We start from the raw sequence: 25,425 nt of genomic DNA, 5'->3' as shown, positions 1-25,425 counted from the left end.
TTCAGTCAACACCAAGTTCCTCTTGGTAACTGAAGTCCTGGTAAATGTGTGGTTAGTTATTGTAGGGGTGTCAGTTGAAAACTAAAATTATTTCCTTTTTCTTTCTTCAATTTTGAATATTTCTCACTGACAAAAGTCGCAGTCCTGGTGCAGAGATAGTGCAGTGATCCTGAGCTAGATATTTGGGAAATTTTGAGTTTTTATATTTCTCCTGTTTACAAATCCTTGCTAGTTGTTGACATCTCAGCCATGGAGGAGGTATGTTGTTTAGAGCATGAAACCGAGAAATAGGTCATTGAGTATGTCTATTGCCTTGCTGACATGTTCTTTTACAGTAGGTACCACACTGGACACTATACTTTTCAGTAGTGTACATCCATGCCAGAGCTATGGCATGTTATATCTGTGCTTTTGCTCCCCAAGTTTTTCAACCTAGTTTTCTGATAAAGTTATTCCTGTCTTTAGTTTTCTTCTGGCCATCCTGAGAACTTTTTTTAATAATATGCTTTACATCATACTGACACAGGTAAGTCTTATGGCAACAATGAGATAGGAAAGGGCTAAGAGTGGGAAGGAAGCAACCAAGGCCTAAATTAAGGTACAGCTCCAGCATTTGCCTGGTGTGAAATGGGAAACCATTGAAAACTATCTTCAAGGCTGCTGATAGTAGGGTTAGAACCTACTATCTCCTGAATGCAAGTGATCCAAATTGCACAGCCACTCTCTCAGTCCTAAAAAATTTCTGATATGCCATAGAAAGTGTCAGAATTAATCATAGAAACCTGGAATAAGGATTGCTCTTCCCTGTTTCATTGAAGAAATAAAAATTGTACTTGTATTAAGTTGCTCAGTTCTTATTAGACAATTTTCACAGTCTGCATTAAGCTAGAGTAGGCTAATTAGCTAGTCATGGTGAATATCCTGACTCAGCCAGAAATCAAACCCTAGCCCCTCTGACCTGGCATGCTGACAGAAGTTTCATGCTAGAGTTTCATCTCCTTCTTCAAGGTGGTTGCTATGAGATGTTATAGCAATGTCAGGACCTTACCAAAATTATTTAGGTATGGCATACTCTCCCATGTCACCAATATACAGGTTAGAAACAATATCTCTAACATATCCTTAAAGCAGTCCAGATTTTGATTCTGCTGATATTTTTTCACTACAATCTCTCAATCAATCACTACTGATCTGCATTTAGGACTACTGCTCAGACTGTTTGATATAAAGTAATATTGGTGTCAAATACACAAAGTAATTTTTTAAAAATCATATTCAAACAAATCGTAATTGAGGGAACTTCTCCAGAACAAATATTCAGTTTCAGGAAGGTGCAACTCAATGAAAATGAATGTACACTCTTTGAGATACAAAAACTGAACATGAACTTGTGAACAATTTTTTCATATCCCAAAAGAGAGTCTGCACTGGACCAAAGTTTAGAAGAAGCAAAAATGTATTATAGTAATAAGAAATGAAAATGACTTTCTGTCATTGTGTTGGTTGAATTTTTTGGTAGAGATAGGGAGACCACCTCAAATCAAAAATTGATCTCAAGGTTGTCTATCTTCCTTTCACACTCTATCGTACCAAATGTTGACAAATTAGGCCTATAAAATGATCAGAGCATCAATTAAGCATCATGGAAACAAGAATGCTCAAATGGTCAACTGGTGCCACTAGATGATATTGTGTTTCTATCATAGACATAAGGAAGCAATTTGTCATTACACCAATTCATGAGATTATGCAGAAATTAATGGCAATGATTTAAATATGTGCTGTAAATAGAAGCAGACATGATTGCAAATGTGGACTACATGCTGGAAGTCATAGATCCAAGAGATCGTCGAAGCAACAATGGACCAATTTGCTGCACACTGACAAGAGAACAATGACAATGACTGCAATATGATCTAATGACAAAATGAAATAGGAACTATATAGTGGACCCTGCCACTAGGCAGGACTATGAACATAATGATAATGATGGTTGTTTGAGAAAGGGACTGTTATTTTCTTTTCAGGTGAAGAAAATTATTTTCCCACTGAAGTACTTTCCCTGTTCTCTCTTCAGTTGTGTAGTGTTCTTTTTTTGCTAGTGGCTTTACGTTGCACTGACACCGATACATCTTATGGCGATGACGGGATAGGAAAGGCCTAGGAGTTGGAAGGAAGTGGCCGTGGCCTTAATTAAGGTACAGCACCAGCATTTGCCTGGTGTGAAAATGGAAAACCACGGAAAACCATCTTCAGGGCTGCCAACAGTGGGATTCGAACCCACTATCTCCCGGATGCAAGCTCACAGCCGTACGCCTCTAAGTTGTGTAGTGTGACAGCATGGTGTGGATAAAATGAATTTAAAAAAAAAAGAGCAAGTTTGAAATTTTACGTAGTCACAATGAAATAGTTTATTTTGATAGTTTAATGCTCAATAAAATCATTTAACTACATTGTGCATAAAGTAGTCACCAGTTGTTTTTCCAAAACCTGGCCATTAGTATAGATGGACACTGAATTAATGTTACAAAATTTTTGAATTGGGGAAAAGTTCTATTTCATCACATGACTAGCCAGTAGGATGTACAGTATATTAAAAGCAGCATGTATTATTTGTATAGATTAGGTTAATTTAAACATATTATAGAATGGCATTTTCTTAATTCACTTGATTTACTATAGCATCTTTCAGTGTGGTTTGCTTGCTTGTATTTACACCGTTCTTCTTAGCAGCACACATTTCAAAAGATAAAAGATTTTTAAATGTGAGACTGAATTCTCACGAGACTATTCATCTGAAACATGATCTACAGTTGTATGCTATGTTATTTACTGAGGTGACCACTAGGTGAATTTGGCCACATAGTTAGGTTTCACTGGTATTCAAAATTTGTTTTAACTTTTTGTCTATCAAAGTTATTATTATAGCCTACATTATAATTAAAATTAACTTGAAATTAGGGGATATTTTCTTCTCAAAGAAGATAACATACAAGAATTATAACTTAGGATAGACATTCCAGTGATATTAGATCATCAAGATGATATGATTACCTGTGGACTATATTTTGAAATACCTTCAGTCATGGTGTGTCCAGGATGTTTAGTAAGAATTGTACAAGGTTGACAAGGTTCAAAGATTTGTAATTGAGGTATTTTATACTGGTTGTATAAAAAATAATTGTCCTATAATATAATATGTAGTATTTAAACATGTGATTTTAGGATCCTGATGTGTTTATATTTGGATCTGTTGACCAATATTTTAATAAACTGGTTATGAATGATTAATTGCATCTAGTTTTAATATGTTGTTTTAGTGTAGATTATTTAGCTAAAGAAGGCCTAATTAGGGTTCAAAACACATACGGTTATTAAATGTTTATATTATGTACTTTATCGAACAGATGGATTGAGCTTTTAAAATTTCTTTATAAGAAATATTGTCAGTGTAAGATAATACAGATCAGATCATGACAGTGCTGTTTAAATCAAAATATCAGATGTCATTTAAGGCATTCTCCCAAACAATCTTGCAAACTGTCCGGAACTATTCTTGTACCTCTACAACTTTTATGTTATGTAAATGTAAATACTCTGTAATCTGTTCTTGTACCTCTGCAACTCTGTGTTATGTATATGTACTGTAAATACTCTGTAATCAATTCCTGTACGTCTGCAACTTTTTATGTTATGTAATTGTAAATAATCTGAAATCTATTCTTGTACTTCAGCAACTCTTATGTAAATGAAAATACTCCATAATCCATTATTGTACCTTTGCAACTTTCATGTTACGTAAATGTAAATACAGTCAGAAATAATTCTCTGTAATCCTCATATTGATGATGTACATATTTTATATGTTGTATGTGTTTATATGTTCAACCATTTACTAATTATCTTATATACACAAACTATATTTTGATGTGTAAGTGCCCGCCAGTATGTAATGTCCTGTACAATTCCTATGTATGAGCCTGCAGGCTCGTTGGAATTAATTGAAATAAATGAATGAATGAATGAAAGTTTATCACTTGTAAAGGAGTAGCCTCACAAAAATGTTGTAAACTTTGGGGTAGGATGATTTGAGATAAGAGGATGAACTGCTTAACTAAGCAGTATGTTCTGAGCTGACAGTGGAGAGATGGCAAGGAACGACAGCAGTAGACAAATAAGCTTCAGTGGGGCTTTTAAAGTTGGGAAATATCATAAGATGAAGATAAAGTAGGAATTCAAGAGGAAAAAGTAGGAGCAAATATTAATTTATAGACAGAGGAATTAGGGACTGGTATAATTTATCAAGGGAAATTTTCAATATATACTGTATTTTCAAGATTTTTGAAATAATTTAAGAAAAAACTAAGTAAACAACTGATGAAGAATCTGCCACCAGGGTAACAGTTCTAAATTCAAATCATTGATTGATTGATTGATTGATTGATTGATTGATTGATTGATTGATTGATTGATTGATTGATTGATTGATTGATTGATCAAGAAGTGTCACTGAAACTTATTGTAGACATCAGTGTGAATAGAGGCAGAAGATATGGCACAGCTATGCAAGTGATATAATAACCAAAATGATATAGGGTTTATGGAATCATGTAATATTAAAAGAACATTTGAAAACCTGCTTGAAGAATATAGGGACCAAAAATCATATTATTTTCATTTAAATATTTCCATATAGTTCAGCTCTGAAAAATATCAATCAAATACAAAGCATTCTCAAAACATATTTTCTAATGATCTAGTTCAGTTTTTATGGAAATTTATGGACACTATCTATGATGGAATTAAAAAATATATAGAATCCTTGCACTGATCTTTCAAGCAGCATGGTTAGAAATGTTACAGGCCATGCCCACCAACCGGCTTTATAACTCAGTGTCAGGTGGAACTTTACTTCTGTTCTTGAATCTTACATTACCATATTTTATAAAATTTGGATATAAATGAAGTAATTGAGGGTAATATTTGAATTTTCATCATTTAGACTGCAATATGATGGTAGGCTGCCTTTGCTGTAAGGACCTAGTGTTTCCATTGCACTTTGTTTTCTGATATAGGCTAGATCAAATTTGTTACTTTCATCGACCAGTCTCATCCTTGGCTTTTCCAATTTGAAAGTGATTAAGGTATGAGTGATGCTAGTAATGCCACCATTCCTTACGCAGCCAGTCCCTGTCATGAATGGTGTTAAAATGTCATTCAAAGGGCCAGTTGATGCATGCATTTCAGCGGGCTTGGCAGACTGATATGTAATAGCGTCTTCTGGTCCAGTGAGGAAAGCAATGGGAAACTATCTCACTCTTCATTTTCCCTAGTATGCCTCTTCAGTGATGCCTAGGACATCTATGGCAGCTGATGGTGCTGTTGAGGATCAATCCAGCCTTCAGGCTGAATATTCAACAGACAAACAAAATGATAGGATTCTTTAAATACAATTCTGAGAAGAGATAAGCTAATGTCTAGGTGAATAATTTTCCTATTCAGACTTTTGAATTTCATATTAAAGCTAGATGATGAAGACCTAAACAGTAGTGAAAGATAAATGCTTTCAGTGTTCTTAACCACAATACTTAGTGGGATGGATCTATCCCAGCTTTGTTCTCAGGAATTAATGTGGTATTTGTTATCTATCTCTCTAGAAGAAGTGATCTTGTTTCTATATTTGTTGACTACCTGGTAGGGAAATTAATGTATATTTTTCTTGATGTACAATTTTACATACTTTCTAAAGACAGTTTAATATTTATCTAACACCTTCATACGTATAATAATTGTGTAAAATAGTAGAAAATACAATAATTCCGCCTGGTGGCCAGGATCGTTACAGGCATGGTATGATCTGACATGGTGGTTAGCTGGCTCAAGCCCTGTTGGTTGAAAAGATTTTCACCATAAGAATGTTGGTTGGCAGGGCAGGAGAGATAGTGGTATACAATTTCTAATCACTAGATTGTGTGCCAACAGTTTCTCAACAGTGCTCACATCGAACGAGAGCATATGATGCTGTTGATGGTGTTTCAGCCCTTGGTGATATTCGATAAGAGTAAGCTATGTACTGGCACTAGGTTTCACCCTCTCCCTTCCTATTATCACATAAAAGCATTCATTGTCCAACTCGGCTGAATGGTCAGCATAGTGGCCTTCGGTTCAGAGGGTCCCAGGTTTGATTCCTGGCCGGGTCTGGGACTCTAACCTTCATTGGTTAATTCCAATGGCTCAGGGGCTGGGTGTTTGTGTTGTCCTCAACATCCCTGCAACTCACACACCACACGTAACACCATCCTCCACCACAATAACATGCAGTTACCTACACACTCCAGATGCCCCCCACCCTCATCGGAGGTTCTGCCTTACAAGGGCTGCACTTGGCTAGAAATAGCCACACGGAAAAAAAGAAGAAAAAACAGCATTCATTTCATCTCATTAACTCTTCTGATGAGTATGATATCAGGAAGGACATCCAGTCATAAAAACTTGCTAACTTGCTATGAAGATTCATTTCACTTCAAACCCAACCCCCTAGAGAAATAAAGCTAGGGTTGGACATAGAGTAGGAAACACAACCTAATTACGGCAGCACTAGATATATTTAATGTGTGCCAGCTGTGTTAATGTCCTGATGTTGATGATGATGATGTTGATGGTGATGACGGTGATGATGTTTATTATTTAACCTCCTCCACTCTTAGGTTTGACCTGTTAAATCTCTTCCAATTCTTCACTTAGAAACCAAGAAGAATTTATATCTGCAATTTGCATAATAATTTAAGGGCTGCCTGACTGACACTGTAAAGGTGTGTTTGGTTCACCCTGAAGGACATGAAGGCTTGAGTCTTGTCAAGAAGTCAACAAATTTAAGAAATGAGATTTCCACTTCCAGAGGTACACATGGCCCTGAGATTCACTCAGCCTAAATCAAAAGTAAGTACAAGGTTAATTGCTGGGATCAAAGGCAGCAGGGCATAGAGCTAACCATTCTATCCCACCAAGTGTCAAGGTTATGGATAGTGGAAGTCTTTACCTTCCACCCCTTCAAGAGCCTTCATGGCCTGTATGGAGATGAGTTTGCTTTGCATTTATTTTTACATAATAATTTGGTAATCCATTTCTGCTTTCTCAGTGGATTAAGATATGTAGGATCAATTGCTGAGGCTTTAAATTGTTGAGGCATTAAAATTTAGAACTGAAATTTTTTACTTAAAGCCATTTTTTAAATTCAGTTTAAGAATCCCAAAACTTACTTTTAAATCTGAACTGGATGGTTCTCTTTCCCATGTCCTCTAAAGAAATTTTATCTGAAATCAATACAGCCTTATAAATGTGTTATTCTCTGAGTCAGATTTGAGTTCTATGTTTGTTGTTGTATTTTTCAGGTGCAAAAAATTCTGAGTATCATGCAGATATCATGGTTTCCATCAATGGGGTTATCTTAGACATTGGGAAAGATATAGTCTATTTAATGAGGAAGATTATGGTATATTTTACAGTGTGGTTTGGTCAACTGAAGAACTGAACAGAAAAGTATAAAATTGAATTTTTAAAAAAATCAGTAACACAACCGATAAGTACAAAAGAAATAGACATAAATATAAAATCACAAAGTAGAACTAAACATTGTTAAACATAATGAAGACACAATGTTTAGAATAAGAATCTGAAAGACCTGGTATAAAACTAAGAATGTACTGGTAAGTCATTTTGAGGAAGGAATTCCAAAGGTGAATGCTGTTACCTCTACCATAAGATAAACTATCAGCTGTCAATAATATTGATGATGATGATTGTACCGGGTGGTACACCTCCACGCCGCGAATTCAAATATTGCACCAGTTGAAACCTCTCTACAGGAGAAGTTTGGAACCTTGAAAACTGAACTAATTCTACTATTTCTTAAAAGATGTCACTACGGTAAATGGTGTAATTTTGAAGTGTTCTGAACGATGTCTATTTCGATTTGTATTTGTTTGCTCTGTAGCAAGAAGTGTGGACATTCTCTTCTAGATGGCACTACTTAAGAACTATAATTGTGCCACCTAGTGCGAAGTGAAGGAACTGTTTTTTTGAAGAAATTTGGTATTCATAAGTTTGTTCTTTGTTAAATTTCTTTCAGTCATTTTTTTGGGTTGGCAGTATAACCCTTCTTTTTCCGCTTGTTTTGAATTTAGCCAATCCCAAATTTCTCTAATTAATTTTTGGCCAATAACGTATGTCTTCTCCGATATGGATATGTTGCTTTAAGCTATCCAATAAAGTTGAGGGGGGTGTGTGTGTACTCATTCTTGAAAGGTGTCGAATGTTCGACGAGGGTATTTAAACTGCTGATTTTCTTGTCTCGGTGCCACTTCATCGACATCTTGCTTAGTGTGTGATTATGTAGCAGGGGGCGGGAAGCGCCTCTTTCTTCTGGCAGCAGTTCATCCACCAGGTAATGGCCGTTTAATAACTTTATTTCTTGCTAGCTCAGCAGTTTAACCCTCGGGGCAGGTTCGAAACTTTTCTCATGTAACCTATCTTTAAAATGTAATAGACATTTGGTAAAATTTCGTCTCTTTAACTATAAATTGGGGTAGAGAGTGCCTAACCCTCTCGAGCTCCCACTCATATTGTTTTGAGGTGACTACGTTTTCATAACCGTGTTTCTTCTCTTCGTAATGTAATAAAGTTTGCTTATCGTGTCACCTCCTTAGTATGGGATTAGCCCTTGCGTAAGCGGCCTAGTGCCAAGTAGGTTTCAAGAGTGTATTAGGAGTGCAAGCTTCGCCTCCATTCTGATGTTTTATTTTCCTCATGTAAAGGCCCTGTAGGTTGGGTATCAAATACCCCTGTTTCTTGGTGTGCCTTAAGGGCAGATAGAAATGAAGTTTGTTATAGCCTTTGATAGGCTTGTCAAATTGAGAGCGGGTCTGCTCTTTTTCTTAACACTGTAATTAGGAGCAAGTGCTCCTCGTACTTAGGGGTTTTCTGTCCTTTAGCTATTGTGGTGGTGAGCTGAGAGCTCAGAAATTGATCTTGGGGTTCGAAGCCCAAATCTTGTAACAATTGTAATTTCTTAACTTGTTTTCCTGCTACATGGTACCTGTTACTCTGTTGTTGTTATCTGTTGATTTTGAAAAGAAAATATAACCTTTGTTAAAGTTTTAAATTAACTTTAATTTCGTAAGTTGATACCTATTCCCGCCCGCACCTTCTTTCACCTCTGCAAATCCACAAAACATCGTAACAAGTTGTAGCAGAGCGTGGTTGAATGGGTCTCAATTTAGCCCCTTTTGACGGCTAAACATTGCTTTTCATTCGAACTCTAACAATTTTCTCAGTTGCTGGGATCTTTTTTTTTATGTTTCAAAATTTTTCTGCCATCATGTCCGGCTCTCGCGAGGTCCTCCATCCTTTTTATTTGCGTAAGGAGGAATTACTTTATGAACTATCTATTAGAAACGTTCAATCTGGAGGCACGGTTGCGTTGGATGCCAATAAACTTAAAGATTCCCTTGATGTGCCTATTACCACCCCAACGTTGGGAGAGAAAGAAATTGACGACGCTCTCTCCACGATCAATGACAATACTACTGAGCTAGCATCTGTAGTTAGTTTTTTTGAAGAAGGCAATCCATCCCCTAATCAACTTAAACGTGTGCAAGCTCGACTATTTCATTTTTATAATAGGCTTAATGATCTATTGTCTCTCAAGTTGAGTGACATTCAGGGAAAGGAGGCTAGTGCCCTCATTGAAAACATTTCTAAATTGTCCAGTACTGTCGGTCAATTGCTATCGGGGGTAACGACTCATAAAACTGACCTGCCCATGGCGGTAAACACTGTCAGCGAGGAAACTTCTTCCAAAGGGGAAGAAAATAGAACAGCTGGGGTTACTCAAAAGACCCCTGCCCACCTAGAAACCGGCCCTGATCGTCGGCCCTCAATTCCGTCCTTCTGTTTGAATTATGCTCCCTCCGAGGCTCCGTCACCCCCTAGGCAGTTACTTACTATGTCACCTGGGTTCAGTAGTTTGCCTCATCCATTAGCCATGTTACTTAGGGGTATTTCTAAGTTTTCGGTCAACTCTACCAGTGATGTAATTTCTTTTTTGAGATTTTTGGTCGAATTCCAGGATCATGCTCTAGTGTTTTTCCTCTCTGCTTCGCAAATTCTTCAAATTATATATCCATATGCCATAGGGGTCCTCTCGGACAAGATTGTTAGGGCAATAGCAGAACAGTCATCGATTGAAGACTTTCATGCACACCTCCTCGCAAGTTTCATTCCTGCTCGTGCGAGGTCATCTCTGATTCAGAAATACTATTATCGAGTACAGAGACTGGATGAAAATCTTGCGGATTTCATACAAGACATCAAATTCTATACCAGGGTGTTTGCTCTTCATTTTCCAGAATATCAAATTGTTCATGCTATTATGGAAGGAATATCACCATCCTATAGGTCATATCTGTGTTTTGCGGCGCGCCCACAAACCTTTTCCGAGCTAGAAGCATTGGCTGTGTCAGCCGAAGGGGTTAGGTATGCGGACACACTACGTGTCGCGAGGGAGCCCCCTCCGTCATCAAGTAACCTTCGGCCTACGCCTCACCGAACCATCACTGCCCGTAAATGTTATGCTTGTGGGTCGCCTGACCATCTTCGGAACAAGTGTCCATCCATTAAATCTAGTGGGACAAGGAATGGAGCAGGGTCATCCCAAGGCTGTTTTAAATGCGGCGCCATTTCCCATATTGCCAAGAACTGCCCTAATGCTAACAGCACCCCCTCCTGCTCAACTTCGGGTGCAACTTCCACCAACAAGCATAAGTGAATAGTGGCTCCGGTTGAGTCGGCAGATTCATCTTTCCTAGGCTCAGTCCAGGTTAAATCCGGCGAAAGATCGGGGAAATGTCAGTCTTCTAATTTATCATTTGAAGGCCCTAAGGAATGTCTAAGGATTGCGGCGGATTCCCCCGCACCAGTACCTTTCCTTAAAATTGAGGTTAATAATGAGCCTGTAACTGCTCTTTTAGATTCAGGCAGTGTTTGTTCTATTATTTCGGCTGAATGGTATTCGAAATTGAAATCTGTTTGTAAACTTCCTGACTATTACTCGTCTTCGGTTCAATATGTTTCGGCTAATTCTTCTCCATTAGAAATTTTAGGCTCCTTAAATGTCAAAATTCGTATTTCTAAATTTACTTGGAAAGTTAAATTGTTTGTGGCAAAGCACTTGTCTTGCCCCATTATATTGGGAGCGGACTTCATGTCCCATACTGGTCTAGTGCTCGATCTTCAGAGCAAGTCGTGCACATTCAAATTTGCTTCTAATTGTAAAATCCCTTTACTTAAATGTAGTTCTGTGTCATGCTCATATGTTTCGCCTACCCAGGATGAGATGTTGTTAGATCTTAGACATCTACCTGAGGAGCAGGTTGATAGTATTCGTAAGTTGTGTCAGTCATTTCCAGAGGTGTTTTCTGATAATCTTGGTGTTACTGACCTTATTGAATACAAGATTCAGGTTACGGATTCGATTCCAGTCAGGTTTCCACCTTATAGGCTATCTCCGCCTAAAATGAAGGCTCTGAAAGAGATCATTGATCAGATGTTGAAGGATGGCATTATTCGGCCCTCTAAGTCGGCGTATTCATCGCCTATTTTCCTTGTTCCGAAACCGCAAGGGAGCTTCAGGCCCGTGATTGATTATAGGGCTCTCAATCGGAAGGTGGTGTTACAATCTGTGCCCCTTCCTGACCTTCATTCTTGCTTTTCCTGGTTTCGTAAAGCTAAGTTCTTCACCATCTTGGACCTCAACCAGGCTTATAACCAGATACCATTAGCAGAGGAATCCAAGCACCTGACAGCTTTTGCCACAGATTGGAACTTGTATGAATACAACCGCGTGCCTTTTGGGCTCCTCACGGGAGCAGCTGTACTCACTAGACTGCTAGACAGGGTCTTCTCCGACATCAAGTTTGAGTACTTGTACCACTATCTTGATGATGTCGTCGTATTTTCGGAGACCTTCGAAGAACACCTAGATCATCTGAGAAAAGTTCTCAATCGCCTTCGTAAGGCTGGGTTAACTGTGAAGTTGTCCAAGGTCGCCTTCGATAAACCTTCCATGTCATTCCTAGGGCATATTGTATCGCCCGATGGTGTCGCAGTGGATCATTCCAGAACACAGGCCATCCGTGATTTCAAACCTCCCAAGGACATCAAAGGTATTGCCAGGTTCATTGGTATGGTGAATTTCTTCAGGAAATTTATTCCAAATTTCGCCAATAGAGCGGCGCCCTTGAACTTACTTCGTAGGAAAGGCGTCAAATTTGAGTGGGGACCTTCTCAACAAGCAGCTTTTGAATATCTTAAACTAGCTCTGTGTAATGCCCCTGTTCTTGCAATGCCGGATTTCTCGAAGAAATTCATCATCCAAACCGACGCGTCGTCGTCGGCGGTGGTAGCAGTCCATCTTCAAGAGACTGAACTAGGGAGGCGACCCATCGCCTACGCATCTAGGACACTTTCGGCTCAAGAAGCCAAGTATTCCATCCATGAACTTGAGGGTTTGGCTGTCTTGTTTGCGCTAGAAAAGTTCCGCCTTTATCTGGAACATGTCAAGTTCGACTTGGAGACTGATAACCAAGCCTTAAGTTGGGTCTTAGGTAGGCCGCGTCGTACTGGTCGTATAGCCCGGTGCGCCATCCGAATTTCTGCCTTCCAATTTGATGTCAGGCATATAAGAGGTACTGAAAATGTTGTGGCAGACGGACTAAGCCGTATGTTTTCGAATGATGTAGAGCCCCTTGAACAGGTTCATAGTTCTTCACCTCCCGAGTCCATACTACCTGAGGTTAATGCTATTCTGACTGATGCTCCCATGTTATTTAGGGATATTGAAAAATATCAACGTGAAGATCCAGTGCTGGCTCCCATTATGGAAACCCTTTCTTCTGGGGAACATGTTGTCCCTTATGTATTGAGGAATGGTGTTCTATGTTGCCCGTCGGGGCATGATAAGATGATGAAGGTAGTGGTTCCAGCTGTTCTTGTGCCCATGATCTTCAAGTACTATCATGAGACCCCATTGGTGGGGCATTTAGGCATCTTCAAAACTCGTGAAAAGATCCGTGAAAGGTTCATCTGGAAAGGTATGGACGGTGAAATTCGTGAACTAGTTAAAGCTTGTAAATCTTGCTTGCTTAGTAAACCCACCATGTCCACCAAGGTAGGCCTATTGTCTTCTCATCAAGCATCGCGCCCAATGGAACGTCTATATATCGACTACGTCGGACCCTTTCCCCAGTCAAAGGGGAATGCCAATAAATTCATCCTGGTGTGCGTAGATGGATTCACGAGATTTTCTTGGTTATTTCCGACTAAGCTGGCTACCGCTCAGTCAACTATTTCTTGTTTAAATTCCATTTTTGCTTCTTTTAGTCCGTGCCAATATATTGTGTCCGACAATGCTAAAGCTTTCACTTCCGATCTTTTCCGTAAATTCTGTTTTGATCTAGCCATCTCGCACGTAACAACCTCTGCATACTATCCTCAACCATCTCTGGCTGAACGGGTCAATCGTAATCTGAGGTCGGCTCTTATTGCCTATCATCATGAAGATCATTCTAGGTGGGACACGTCCCTGCATTGGTTAGCTTTTGCTTTGAATTCGGCGGTTCATGAATCCCATAAATTTACTCCAGTTTCTTTGATGTTCACGTTTGTTCCAAACACGCCGCTCTCTAACCTTTGGTCTCTGAGTGATATTCTACCTGAGACAATAGATCCTGATAACATTAAAGATCTTTGGAAGAAGGCTAAGGCCAATCTTAAAGTGTCTCATGAAAAGGTTAGGGAAAGATATGATCGTGGACGGAGACCCACCCATTTGAAGGTAGGCGACCAGGTTATGGTCAAGAATTTTGTTCCCGCAGGCAAGCTTGTCCCCAGATTTCATGGGCCGTGTATTATTCTCGATTTCCTCACACCCGTTACCTTATTACTAAGCAATCCAGCCACCGAGAGGATATTTAGGGTTCACCTGTCGCAGGTGAAACCTGTGCAATTTCAGTGCTAACTTGCTCAGTATAATTTTGAAAGAAATCTGAAGGTTATATTTTTGGTTTCATTTTGAGGCCTTCTGCCCTTTGAATCATGTTCTTTGTATTTTAACATTCATTGTACAACCTCCCCTGTCAGTTAAACTGCTGTCCTGCCCACCTAGGCCAATACCAAGCTCCCGTCTCCTGCTCAAGCACACCAGTGGCTAATTAAAATGAAATAAAATCTTCCACGCCGCTGGCCCCTAAGCCTCACCACAAAGACTGTACCCTAAAATCATTATGGTCCAACAAAGTTCTGCCGCCGACATCTTAATGTTTCAGTGCCCCCGCAGCCGTGCGGCGCCGTACCGCCACTGTGGTGGAGTACGGGCCCGCTCTACTCCAGTGAGGCCAACCAGTGTACGGCGAGCCGGAGCCCTCCTCCCGGCCAAGGCTGATGTGCGGCGCACCTCCTGCAAACTGCCTGCGGACTGTAAACAATCGTCGCGTGTGCGGCGTGCTTCATCACCACTACCCCTCTCATAGTAGCGGGAGAGGTGTATCTCAGGGTACTTGAGGGGTCCGAGCGGCCTCATCTGGACACAAGCAGCGGCTGGTCTGGCCGTCAAAGTAATCGACAACTAATGTACTTATGCAGCTACGTGGACATGCCATATCCACAATTACTACGTTCTTGGATTCAACATCAACATCTTGTGGACACCTCCACGCCGCGAATTCAAATATTGCGCCAGTTGAAACCTCTCTACAGGAGAAGTTTGGAACCTTGAAAACTGAACTAATTCTACTATTTCTTAAAAGATGTCACTACGGTAAATGGTGTAATTTTGAAGTGTTCTGAACGATGTCTATTTCGATTTGTATTTGTTTGCTCTGTGGCAAGAAGTGTGGACATTCTCTTCTAGATGACACTACTTAAGAACTATAATTGTGCACCCTAGTGCGAAGTGAAGGAACTGTTTTTTTTTTTTTGAAGAAATTTGGTATTCATAAGTTCGTTCTTTGATAAATTTCTTTCAGTCATTTTTGGGTTGGCAGTATAACCCTTCTTTTTCCGCTTGTTTTGAATTTAGCCAATCCCGAATTTCTCTAATTAATTTTTGGCCAATAACGTATGTCTTCTCCGATATGGATATGTTGCTTTAAGCTATCCAATAAAGTTGATGGGGGTGTGTGTGTACTCATTCTTCAAAGGTGTCGAATGTTCGACGAGGGTATTTAAACTGCTGATTTTCTTGTCTCGGTGTCACTTCATCGACATCTTGCTTAGTGTGTGATTATGTAGCAGGGGGCGGGAAGCGCCTCTTTCTTCTGGCAGCAGTTCATCCACCAGGTAATGGCCGTTTAATAACTTTATTTCTTGCTAGCTCAGCAGTTTAACCCTCGGGGCAGGTTCGAAACTTTTCTCATGTAACCTATCTTTAAAATGTAATAGACATTTGGTAAAATTTCGTCTCTTTAACTATAAATTGGAGTAGAGAGCGCCTAACCCTTTCGATCTCCCACTCATATTGTTTTGAGGTGACTACGTTTTCATAATCGTTTTTCTTCTCTTCGTAATGTAATAAAGTTTGCTTATCGTGTCACCTCCTTAGTATGGGATTAGCCCTTGCGTAAGCGGCCTAGTGCCAAGTAGGTTTCAAGAGTGTATTAGGAGTGCAAGCTTCGCCTCCATTCTGATGTTTTATTTTCCTCATGTAAAGGCCCTGTAGGTTGGGTATCAAATACCCCTGTTTCTTGGTGTGCCTTAAGGGCAGATAGAAATGAAGTTTGTTATAGCCTTTGATAGGCTTGTCAAATTGAGAGCGGGTCTGCTCTTTTTCTTAACACTGTAATTAGGAGCAAGTGCTCCTCGTACTTAGGGGTTTTCTGTCCTTTAGCTATTGTGGTGGTGAGCTGAGAGCTCAGAAATTGATCTTGGGGCTCGAAGCCCAAATCTTGTAACAATTGTAATTTCTTAACTTGTTTTCCTGCTACTTGGTACCTGTTACTCTGTTGTTGTTATCTGTTGATTTTGAAAAGAAAATATAACCTTTGTTAAAGTTTTAAATTAACTTTAATTTCGTAAGTTGATACCTATTCCCGCCCGCACCTTCTTTCACCTCTAACTACCACGGTTAACTCCGTAACAATGATAATAATAATTGCTTGCATTCTGTATCATTCTCAACACAAACCACTATACACAGAGGTAAGCCTAGTGCTAGAATTTCATAGAAAAATAGAGTACAGACGTCATTGGCTCCAGATAATACACTGCCATTAAAAACTGATATCTGCCCCCAAAGGAACAGATACCGAGTACTGGGCTGCCTCTTTCACCACCTACGCTGTGCCAAAGTCCATCTTCTCCACCACAGATGCTGTTGAGGTATTGGCTCTTTCCCCTGAGCTTGGGCCTTCCATATTATGTCCCCTGGAGAGAGAATATTCCATCATTATAAAGCCCCTGGGAGTAGGGCTACCTGTTGGTCCATGAGTCCTGTTGGGTGACACCTATCCACCACTCGGATATGCATCCTGTAAGAGTCAGGTTCCCCTTGGCAGCAGGTGTTGCTGTTGTTGTTGTTGTTGTTGTTATAATAATTGTAGTTATTTCACTTGCTGTGGTGGTTCACTGATCAGGAGATGGACTGTTGTCAAGTTCTCCCAACCCCTACTGCTGTGTTAGGAAAGTTCTTGTCATGTGACAGGTATTTAGAATGACAGCCTTCTGCATTTGTAGAAGTGTATAAGTGATGTACAGGTCATGCAGGTGTTGTTACAGCCTATTGTGCACAAATCATGATTAAAGGCCTTATAGTTGCCAGTTCCATTTCTCACGCTCTTCAGTCTTCTGATGTGAGGTCAGTGGACTTTCTGGACATAGGCCTGGTCAACATTGTAATCTAAAGGGACCATCACAACCAGCAGATCAGTCTTCCTGAGATGTTTCTCAATAAGGATGATACCATGACTGTTTGATCTTCCTGTCTGTCTACAGAGATACAGCTTGAACCTATCATTTTTGAACATTCAGATGGTCTGTACATATAATATGGAATTTTCTCATCCATAAGACCTGACTTAATTCACAACTATTTGTGGGCAATTTTTGTTACCTCACCATCATCTACATAATGAAGGTTATTGATATTTTCCCACTATCTGATATTCCTCCATTTCAGCAGTAAGGAACCTATTCTATGATATATACTCTATGAAAGTTGAACAGGAGAGGAGATTGTATCCAGCCTTGGCACATTACTAGAACACCATTAACTTTTCTGACATGGTGTTTCTTACTTGCACATCTGCAGAATTTATTGCATATAAATACTTGTCAAATTGTACTAAATGTTTCTGTGTTCCCATTTCAATAAGTAACCTATTGGTCAGAGCTTATCAAAAGCATTTTTATAATCCACAAAGTTCATGAACATTACAGAACTGAACTCTCTTGTCATCTCTAATATCTATCAAAATCTATTCCATGTTACTTTATGAGGAATGCAGCTAGTCTGTTTGTCTGGTGTTTGAGGTAATAGGATTCAGCCTTTCTTTGAATACAGTTACATTGTTTCAACAGTAATATATGACAGAATAACTTCAGTAGATTGTTAGTGGATGGACAAGAAAAGAAGAGAACTGTGCCTCTTAAAATATATGTATATCTGCTGCTGGGAAGGATTATGGAGGAGAAGTAAAGGAAAGGCAAATGGGAGCAGTTATCTGATATTAAACCCAGTTGCTTCACTGAAGCATAGATGATGCCTGACCTTAGAATTCCTCAAAGCAAGAGAATGAAGAGAACACAAATAAATGTTTAAACACTTTGGGAGTGAAACAATTGCCAAATATGATTTGGTGACCCTGGGCTTGAAAACAGTTCATAAAATATTTTTGGACCCAAGTGATGTTTCTTTCTGTTTTTGTGTAATATTGAATTCTTTTTCATCAGGTAAGCCTCAGCTGTTTTTTTCAACATGTATCAATATGCTCTTAGAAATCCTACTGGATACATTACTCTCTTTGTTCTGGGGCAAATGCAATATCCTTTGTGTTTAATGACTAAACAAGAAATCTCTATGTAAAAAACTAATCATGACTAAAAAACCAAATCCCATGGCGCAAGAGCCCCAGAGGATCATGGCCTACCAAGCGACTGCTGCTCAGCCCGAAGGCCTACAGATTACGAGGTGTCGTGTTGTCAGTTCGATGGATCCACTCGGCCGTTTTCCTTGGTTTTGTAGACCAGGGTTCTCATCCCACCGTCAGTTAGCTCCCCCAATTTTAATCACATAGGCTTAGTGGACCTCGAACCAGCCCTCAGATGCAGGTAAAAATCGCTGTCTTGGCCGGGAATCAAACCTGGGGCCTCCGGTTAAGAGGCAGGCACGCTACCTCTACATCATGGGGCCGGCTAATCATGACTAGTTTAACATATATCATGCAGAATCTAATCTTGATCTTACCATAACCATCATTAGATGATGTGTATGCTGGTAACAAACGATGAAAATCTGGAAAGAGTAGGAGGTAATATTAGCAAGAAGATAGGAGAAAATTAACAAAGCTTTTTTTCATTAGTATTAGCAAGAAGATCTTAGAAATCAATACGGCTTTCTTTTATTTGAAAAGAGAGAATGTAAATCCTGATCATTCTAAAATCTAGTACCTACTAGAGGAGAACAAATGATCATATCAGCAGGATTACACTTATAAACTTTAGTATTTTTAGTTTATTCACTCGATATTTTATTCAGTTAGTTGGGGATTGCATTTGTAAGTGAGCATATGTACAGATGGCAGCATTGACTCTTCAAGAAGTGTTAATGCCAAAACACCTTCCATTTGATACTGATTGATTTGATAATGATAGGTGATACCAAAGTCATCTGAGTGGTGAAGCATGCATTTAAAGTTAAGGATAGACATTTAAAGATTTTCTTCTGCTACTAATAACAGCAAAGCAAAAAACAAAATACAAACAATCCTAGTATTTCAGGCAAACCTGTAATATGCTCTCATATATTCTAAATAGCTTCAACGCACTTAAATCCTTTTGTATTTTAATTTGTTACTGTTGATCTTCCTTTCTGTAAACACATCACTAACACACTCCTGAAAGCTTAGGTCACCTGCCAATATGGAAAGCAGTGTCTTCTCAATAGTCAAAGAAGATAACAGGACTGTCTTTCATTACTCGATTGCTGTCTGCTCATTTTAAAGCAGCCATGCTACATTCACTAGATGCAGTTGTCCCATAACAAGGTGGCATATGCTTTTAGGAATCAGAAAAAAGAATAAACCAAGCCAAGCTTGGCTTTCAGAAGGTAAGTGGGTTCAAACCCCACCATTAGCTGTTTTGTGATTTCCCATTTTCACTTCCGGGAAAATGCCTGGACAGTTTCTACTCATAAGCCACAGCTAATCCTTCCACCTTATTACCTACTTTCATTCGCATCGTTCATTTCATCTTCATTAGCTCCTCAACTGAGGTTGTGATCTGGAAGGGAATATGGCTGTAAAAACATCCCTGACCCCATATTAATACAATAAAGAATAAGTAGTCTATTCCTTTACTGTACTTCCTGAAAGAAAGGATACATTTCTGTCCAACTTCATGAACTTGTTCTGAGTAAAGATAGCCCTATATTCTGCAAACATCTTCTCATTTAGAACTTCCACAAAGTCAGTTTCCTAAGTTCTGTTTGCACTATAAATGCATCCAATATTTCATATATGAGACTGCATAGCATCAGGGTATTTTCATCATATGTTAGGATGTTGTTTAACAGATGAGCTTCTGTACAACATGCGACAATCAGTGATGGCTGGTGCAGAAAATCAGTTGTGTGCTGTAACCCATTCCGCCCTCCAAGAAAGTAAAAGTATTTAGAAACATATGTGGTTTTCAAGAGGCTCTCTACTGAGTTTTTCATACTGAACAAATACGCAAATAACCCCAACATATATACACATTCCTCATACAAAACTATTTAAACACACAGTAGCACCTGCAATGACAAAACATTCATGAACTCAAACACTTGGTGTAAGCATGCATAAATAGAACTTCTCAATGTTACTGTTGGAATGTTGAAGTTTTCTCATAAAAATAAAATGTCATGTATCATATCTTGTACATATTTTTAGAAATACAACATTGAGGTTATGTGTTGGTAATTCATATTAATTTAGTCAAATGGTTTATCTTCATTTGTTTTATTCTTTGGACGTTTTTGAATTGCTATGTGTGTGTGTGTAAGTCAGTTGTAGTCAACAGCTCGTAATAAATGGATGTGTCATGAAGCTGGTGTTTCAATGGTATAAGTTTTGTCCTAAACGCGGTGTAAGCGAGCAGAAATGAAGATATTTTCAACAGGTTATGGGCCCAGAACTCCAGAGCGCCAAAACGCCGCAGTAAATTTCGGTCAATATAAGTGGAAATGGAGCAACGAGAATTAACGTCGGACGAAGCAAGTTGTGACATTATTGACGGTAAAAATGGCGACCTCGTGGACCGGCGAAGAAACACTGAATAGGAATGTGGCCAAGCTTACAGTGGAGAACTAGTTTTCGTGGGCATTAAAGGTGAAACAAGAGCTGTTGTTGAAAGATGTATGGGAATCAGTAATAGGGTATGAGGATACGCCAGGTTGTCAACTGCCTCAGACAGAAACGAGACAACGAGCGCGAAACAATGTGATCGCGTTAGCGGTTATTTTCAAATATGTCGGAGAAGATTTTGAAAGTGACATTGCAGATATTGAATCAGCGAAAAGGGCATGGGAAAAACTGGACGAGTTGTGCAATGACGGAGGGCTAGTGAATGGTGCTATGACCTTGAAACAGTTAACTCATTTTGTGAAGCCGAAGGACATGAGTGTTCAAGAATACTTCGCAAAAATAAATCAACTTTGGAGGAGAACTAGTAAAGCCGGATACGAATTCACAGATCAACAAGTTGCAGGAATGATCATCGGAAATCTTACAGAGGAATATGCAGCTTGTATACCTTCCTTGGAAGCTGATTTGGCGAAACTGACTATCTCGAAGGTGAAGGCGAGATTACTCACGGAGGAAAGCAGAAGGAAACTTCAGCAAAATGGAGGAAAGGCTTATGACACTGGAAAACGTGAGGAGGATGAAGCTCAAGCCATGGTTGTTCAACAGAAGCGAGATATCAAGAAAGAAGACGTGGGACGAGGAAAATATAGTTGCTACAATTGCGGTAAACAGGGACATGTATCTAAATATTGTCGCAGTACCCAAAAGTGCTTCAATTGTGGTAAGTCAGGACATTATTCAAAAGTATGTCCAACAATCAAGAGTGACGAACCATCGCAGGAGAGTAAATCAGTGAATGCGAGTGGAAAACTGGTAAGCTCAGAAATTATACATGTAGTAGATAAGGCGATGAGCATGGTCGTTTCTGTGCGAGCTGAGAAAATTAAAGATTGGTTGTTCGATTCAGGTGCGTCCCATCATATGTGTCCAACAAAGGAGATGTTTACAGACATGTTAACAAATGTAACCGGGAATGTAGAAATAGGAGATAACAGTAAGCTGGATATTAAAGGTATAGGTAAGGTAAAAGTAAAAATGTCCACAGGATGGACAGTTACATTTACAGACGTGTTGTATGTACCAAACTTAGGTGAAAATTTAATATCAGTTGGTAAGTTAACCAGCAAAGGTTTCAAAGTAGGATTTGCAGGTGAGAAAGCAGTGGTTGTAGATAAGAATGGAGATGAAACATTGTTTGTTGCAAACAGGAGGAATGATGTGTATGTAGTACAAATAGAGGGGAGAAATGATATTGCAGCTGTGAGTGACTGTGATCAAATGATAGATCAAGAAAGTAATAACAATGTAGTATTTAAAAGTGTTGGGCAGGTTAGGTTGTGGCATGAGAGATACGGACATGCACATTCTGAAGCCTTGTTTAAATTGCCTATGTTAGAATTGAAAAGGAGTAATGACATTAATACTTGTTCTGTATGCATTCAGGGGAAACTAACTAACAAGGGAGTACCTAAGTCTTGTGAGCGTAAGGTATAAAAACCACTTGATGTTGTGCACACTGATGTAATTGGAAAAATTAGTCCACCATCACTTGGGAAAGCTCAATATGTTGTAACCATGATTGATGAATACTCCAGATTTAATGTGGCTGTATGTATGAAAAATAAGGAGTGTTGTATTATTGGCTTGTATGTTGATGACATTATTGCAATAGGTGACAAAGAGGTTGTTAAGTTGGTTAAAATAACGTTGGCAGATGAGTTAGAGATTAAAGATCTAGGGAAAGCTACAAACTTATTGTCAATAAAAATAGAACAGACAAAAGAAGGGGTTATGTTGAGTCAAAGTTTATACATTGACAAATTACTTGCTGATTTTTCCATGAGGGACTGTAAACCGAGTAAGACTGTTTTACCAAGTGGGTATTCAGCAGCTGAAAATGATGAGCAGGAATTTGATTGTACCATTTATCGCAGTGCAGTAGGAAGTTTGCTATATTTGTCAAATAATACTAGACCTGACATTGCATTTGCGGTAAGTAAAGTTAGTCAGAATTGTCAAAAACCTAAGATTAAAGATTGGAAAGAAGTGAAGCATATCATGAGATATTTATGTGGTACTAGAGATTTAAAGTTGTGTTTCAAAAATTGTGAGGAGTCAGTACAAGTGTTCTGTGATGCAGATTGGGCAGGAGATACTAAGTCTAGAAGATCAGTGAGTGGTTATGTAACCACTGTGGCAGGGGGAGCAGTATCATGGTATAGTAAGAAACAGAGTTGTATTGCTAGGTCTACCATGGATGCTGAATACATGGCAATGGCAGAGGTATCTCGAGAAGTAACTTGGATGAAAGATTTGCTATCAGAGCTAGGGCTGGAAAGCTTTATGGATATACCTTGTAAAGTTTTTGCTGACAATGCAGCAGCAATCAAATTGAGTAAAAATGATTTTGTGAGTGAAAGGTCAAAATATATTGACATCATGTACCATGTATGTAGAGAACTGGTAGAAAAGGGGTTAATTGAGTTTGTATATGTAGCATCAGAGAGAAATGCTGCAGACTTGTTCACAAAGAATGTATCAAGCAACAAGCTTAAGAGTTTGTATAAGCTTATAGGTTTGCGATGAGAGGACAATTGATTGAGGTGTTGTATTTTTATTTTTTTGAGAAAAGAAGGGAGTGTTGGAATGTTGAAGTTTTCTCATAAAAAAATAAAATGTCATGTATCATATCTTGTACATATTTTTAAAAATACAACATTGAGGTTATGTGTTGGTAATTCATATTAATGTAGTCAAATGGTTTATCTTCATTTGTTTTATTCTTTGGACGTTTTTGAATTGCTATGTGTGTGTGTGTAAGTCAGTTGTAGTCAACAGCTCGTAATAAATGGATGTGTCATGAAGCTGGTGTTTCAATGGTATAAGTTTTGTCCTAAACGCGGTGTAAGCGAGCAGAAATGAAGATATTTTCAACAGTTACCAAAATCATTGAAATTAAATCAGCAACATCGTAATTCAAAATTACATGTTATGATGTAATAGTGAAATTTATAAACTAGACAGTTTGTGATTAAAGAAAATCACAATATCATATCCTTATTTTGACAACATAAAAAGTACAATTTTTATAGTTCATCGATTTACAAATGTAGCTATGTAACAGGCAAGTATTTTGATTTGCTTTGAGCGATCCCTCTTATTTACTACCATTGAGTCAAGAGGGTGGCACTTTCCACCTTCTCATTTCGGTCTAAGTGCTAGTGTGACTAGTGCTGCCTCTCTGTGGTCGAACGAATTGCTGTGAAGTGATGTCTTGGCTGTTAATTCCGCAGCACATCAGAAAAGTTGGGCACCCATTCACAAAAGCCTGAGTACCTGCTTTGTTTCAATGTGGGAACACCGTTTAGCAGTTCTGCATCAGCTGGTGGTTATTTACAGTGGCATCCAGTGGCTTGCTTACTGCTAACACCACTCAAGTAGATTTGGTGATTGACGATCTGACTACAGAATCAACATTTACCAGTTCCCATTTTGCAATTGAAATTGTAATGATTAGCAGTGATGGAACTAACAATTCTATGAATATCAATACAAGAAATAGTCTGGATGATGAGCATACTCCAGATGCTAAGAATTTAGAGCCTAATTTATTTTTTAGATTTTACACTTAGTTCATCCCAGATTTTAATGTTAATTGTGTGTTTGTACATAAGTTTTCATGTCAATTGTGTGTTTTTATATTTGTTTAGTTATTAGATGTATTACATGAAGGCTGGAGATGGCCAGCCAAGGCCAAAACTAGTCCCTAGTTTAGTAATGTAATTCAATAATATTGCATAATATAGTATTGAAAAAGGTGGACCATACGACATTAATTTAATAATTATTATTGTGATCACAATTCAATACAGACCAAAACCATGAAGTTTATATCCTATGATTCCTGCTTTCTGGCAAAAAGCTTAGAAATTCTTGCTGAGCTGTGATCTGCACATCATCTGGCATAGAGCGCACAACTACTTATCTGGTCTTGAGGGGAGTTCAATGATTTCCTATTCTTTGGCTGATATCTTTTTCATTGCCCTGTATTTGACTGTAGATAATATTATTAAAGCAATTTATTTTTCAAATAGACAATGTGCTGCACCACTTCCACACATAAGGTACAGGCCACTTCTGGCAATAACGGTGTCTTTATTTCACGTTTGCCTGAAGCTCTCAAGCACAGAACTTACTTCATTATTAAACATATCAGATGTTCCTTTGACCTGAAGAATGTTGAACAGATAATCTGTGAATAGGAACATTTTGCTGAAAAACCAAAACAAGAATACAAAATTTGATTTTTCTAATTTGTTTGCAAAACTGTGATTAGCTGGTAGAAACTAAATCCCGGTTGCCATCTTCAGTGACAATATGTTTTGTTTTCTTTGTCGTTGATACAGCTCAAGAACGACAATTTCACCTTGTATCACTGTAATGAGGAAGCCTGGTACCTTGTTCACAGAGCAGCTCACTTCTGTTAGTAGACCTACTAAAGCTAGTGAAACATAGTGAGGTTACTAATCAAAAGTTTAACTTTATGTGCTTTGAACTATGAAGAAGCACTACATTCATTCTGTGTGGGCAGCAATGAAGAAACAGTGCTTGGGGAAGACTTCGCTTGTATCCAACTTTCCAATTCTTCAAGTTTTGCACTCCTGCAAGAATAGTGGCACAACTCAAAAAGTGTCATTTTTTAGTTATGACACATGCCATATGCAAAACTAATCACTCTCTTGACCTAGAAATCTGTCATAAGTGTCAATTCTTTCTTTCTTTCTTTCTTTCTTTCTTTCTTTCTTTCTTTCTT

General features: G+C 38.7%; 1 protein-coding gene across 2 annotated transcripts in view; it reads right to left on the bottom strand.

Moving 5' to 3' along the window:
• Positions 1 to 25,425, bottom strand: part of LOC136857947 (uncharacterized) — a 177,972-nt gene that overhangs the window by 31,122 nt on the left and 121,425 nt on the right. Inside the window, exon 4 of one of the 2 annotated variants that reach the window (XM_067137071.2) lies at positions 18,515 to 18,562. The exons of the other annotated variant lie outside the window; for it this stretch is intronic. Within the exon in view, the coding sequence (XP_066993172.1) occupies positions 18,515 to 18,562 (48 nt within the window). The remainder of the gene's footprint in view (positions 1 to 18,514; positions 18,563 to 25,425) is intronic. 2 annotated transcript variants of the gene reach the window in all.

This window comes from Anabrus simplex, chromosome 1 (assembly GCF_040414725.1).
Source record: "Anabrus simplex isolate iqAnaSimp1 chromosome 1, ASM4041472v1, whole genome shotgun sequence".
Classification (NCBI taxonomy): domain Eukaryota; kingdom Metazoa; phylum Arthropoda; class Insecta; order Orthoptera; family Tettigoniidae; genus Anabrus; species Anabrus simplex.
Note: the sequence above shows the minus strand (reverse complement) of the source record. Positions and strands in the feature narration are given on the sequence as shown.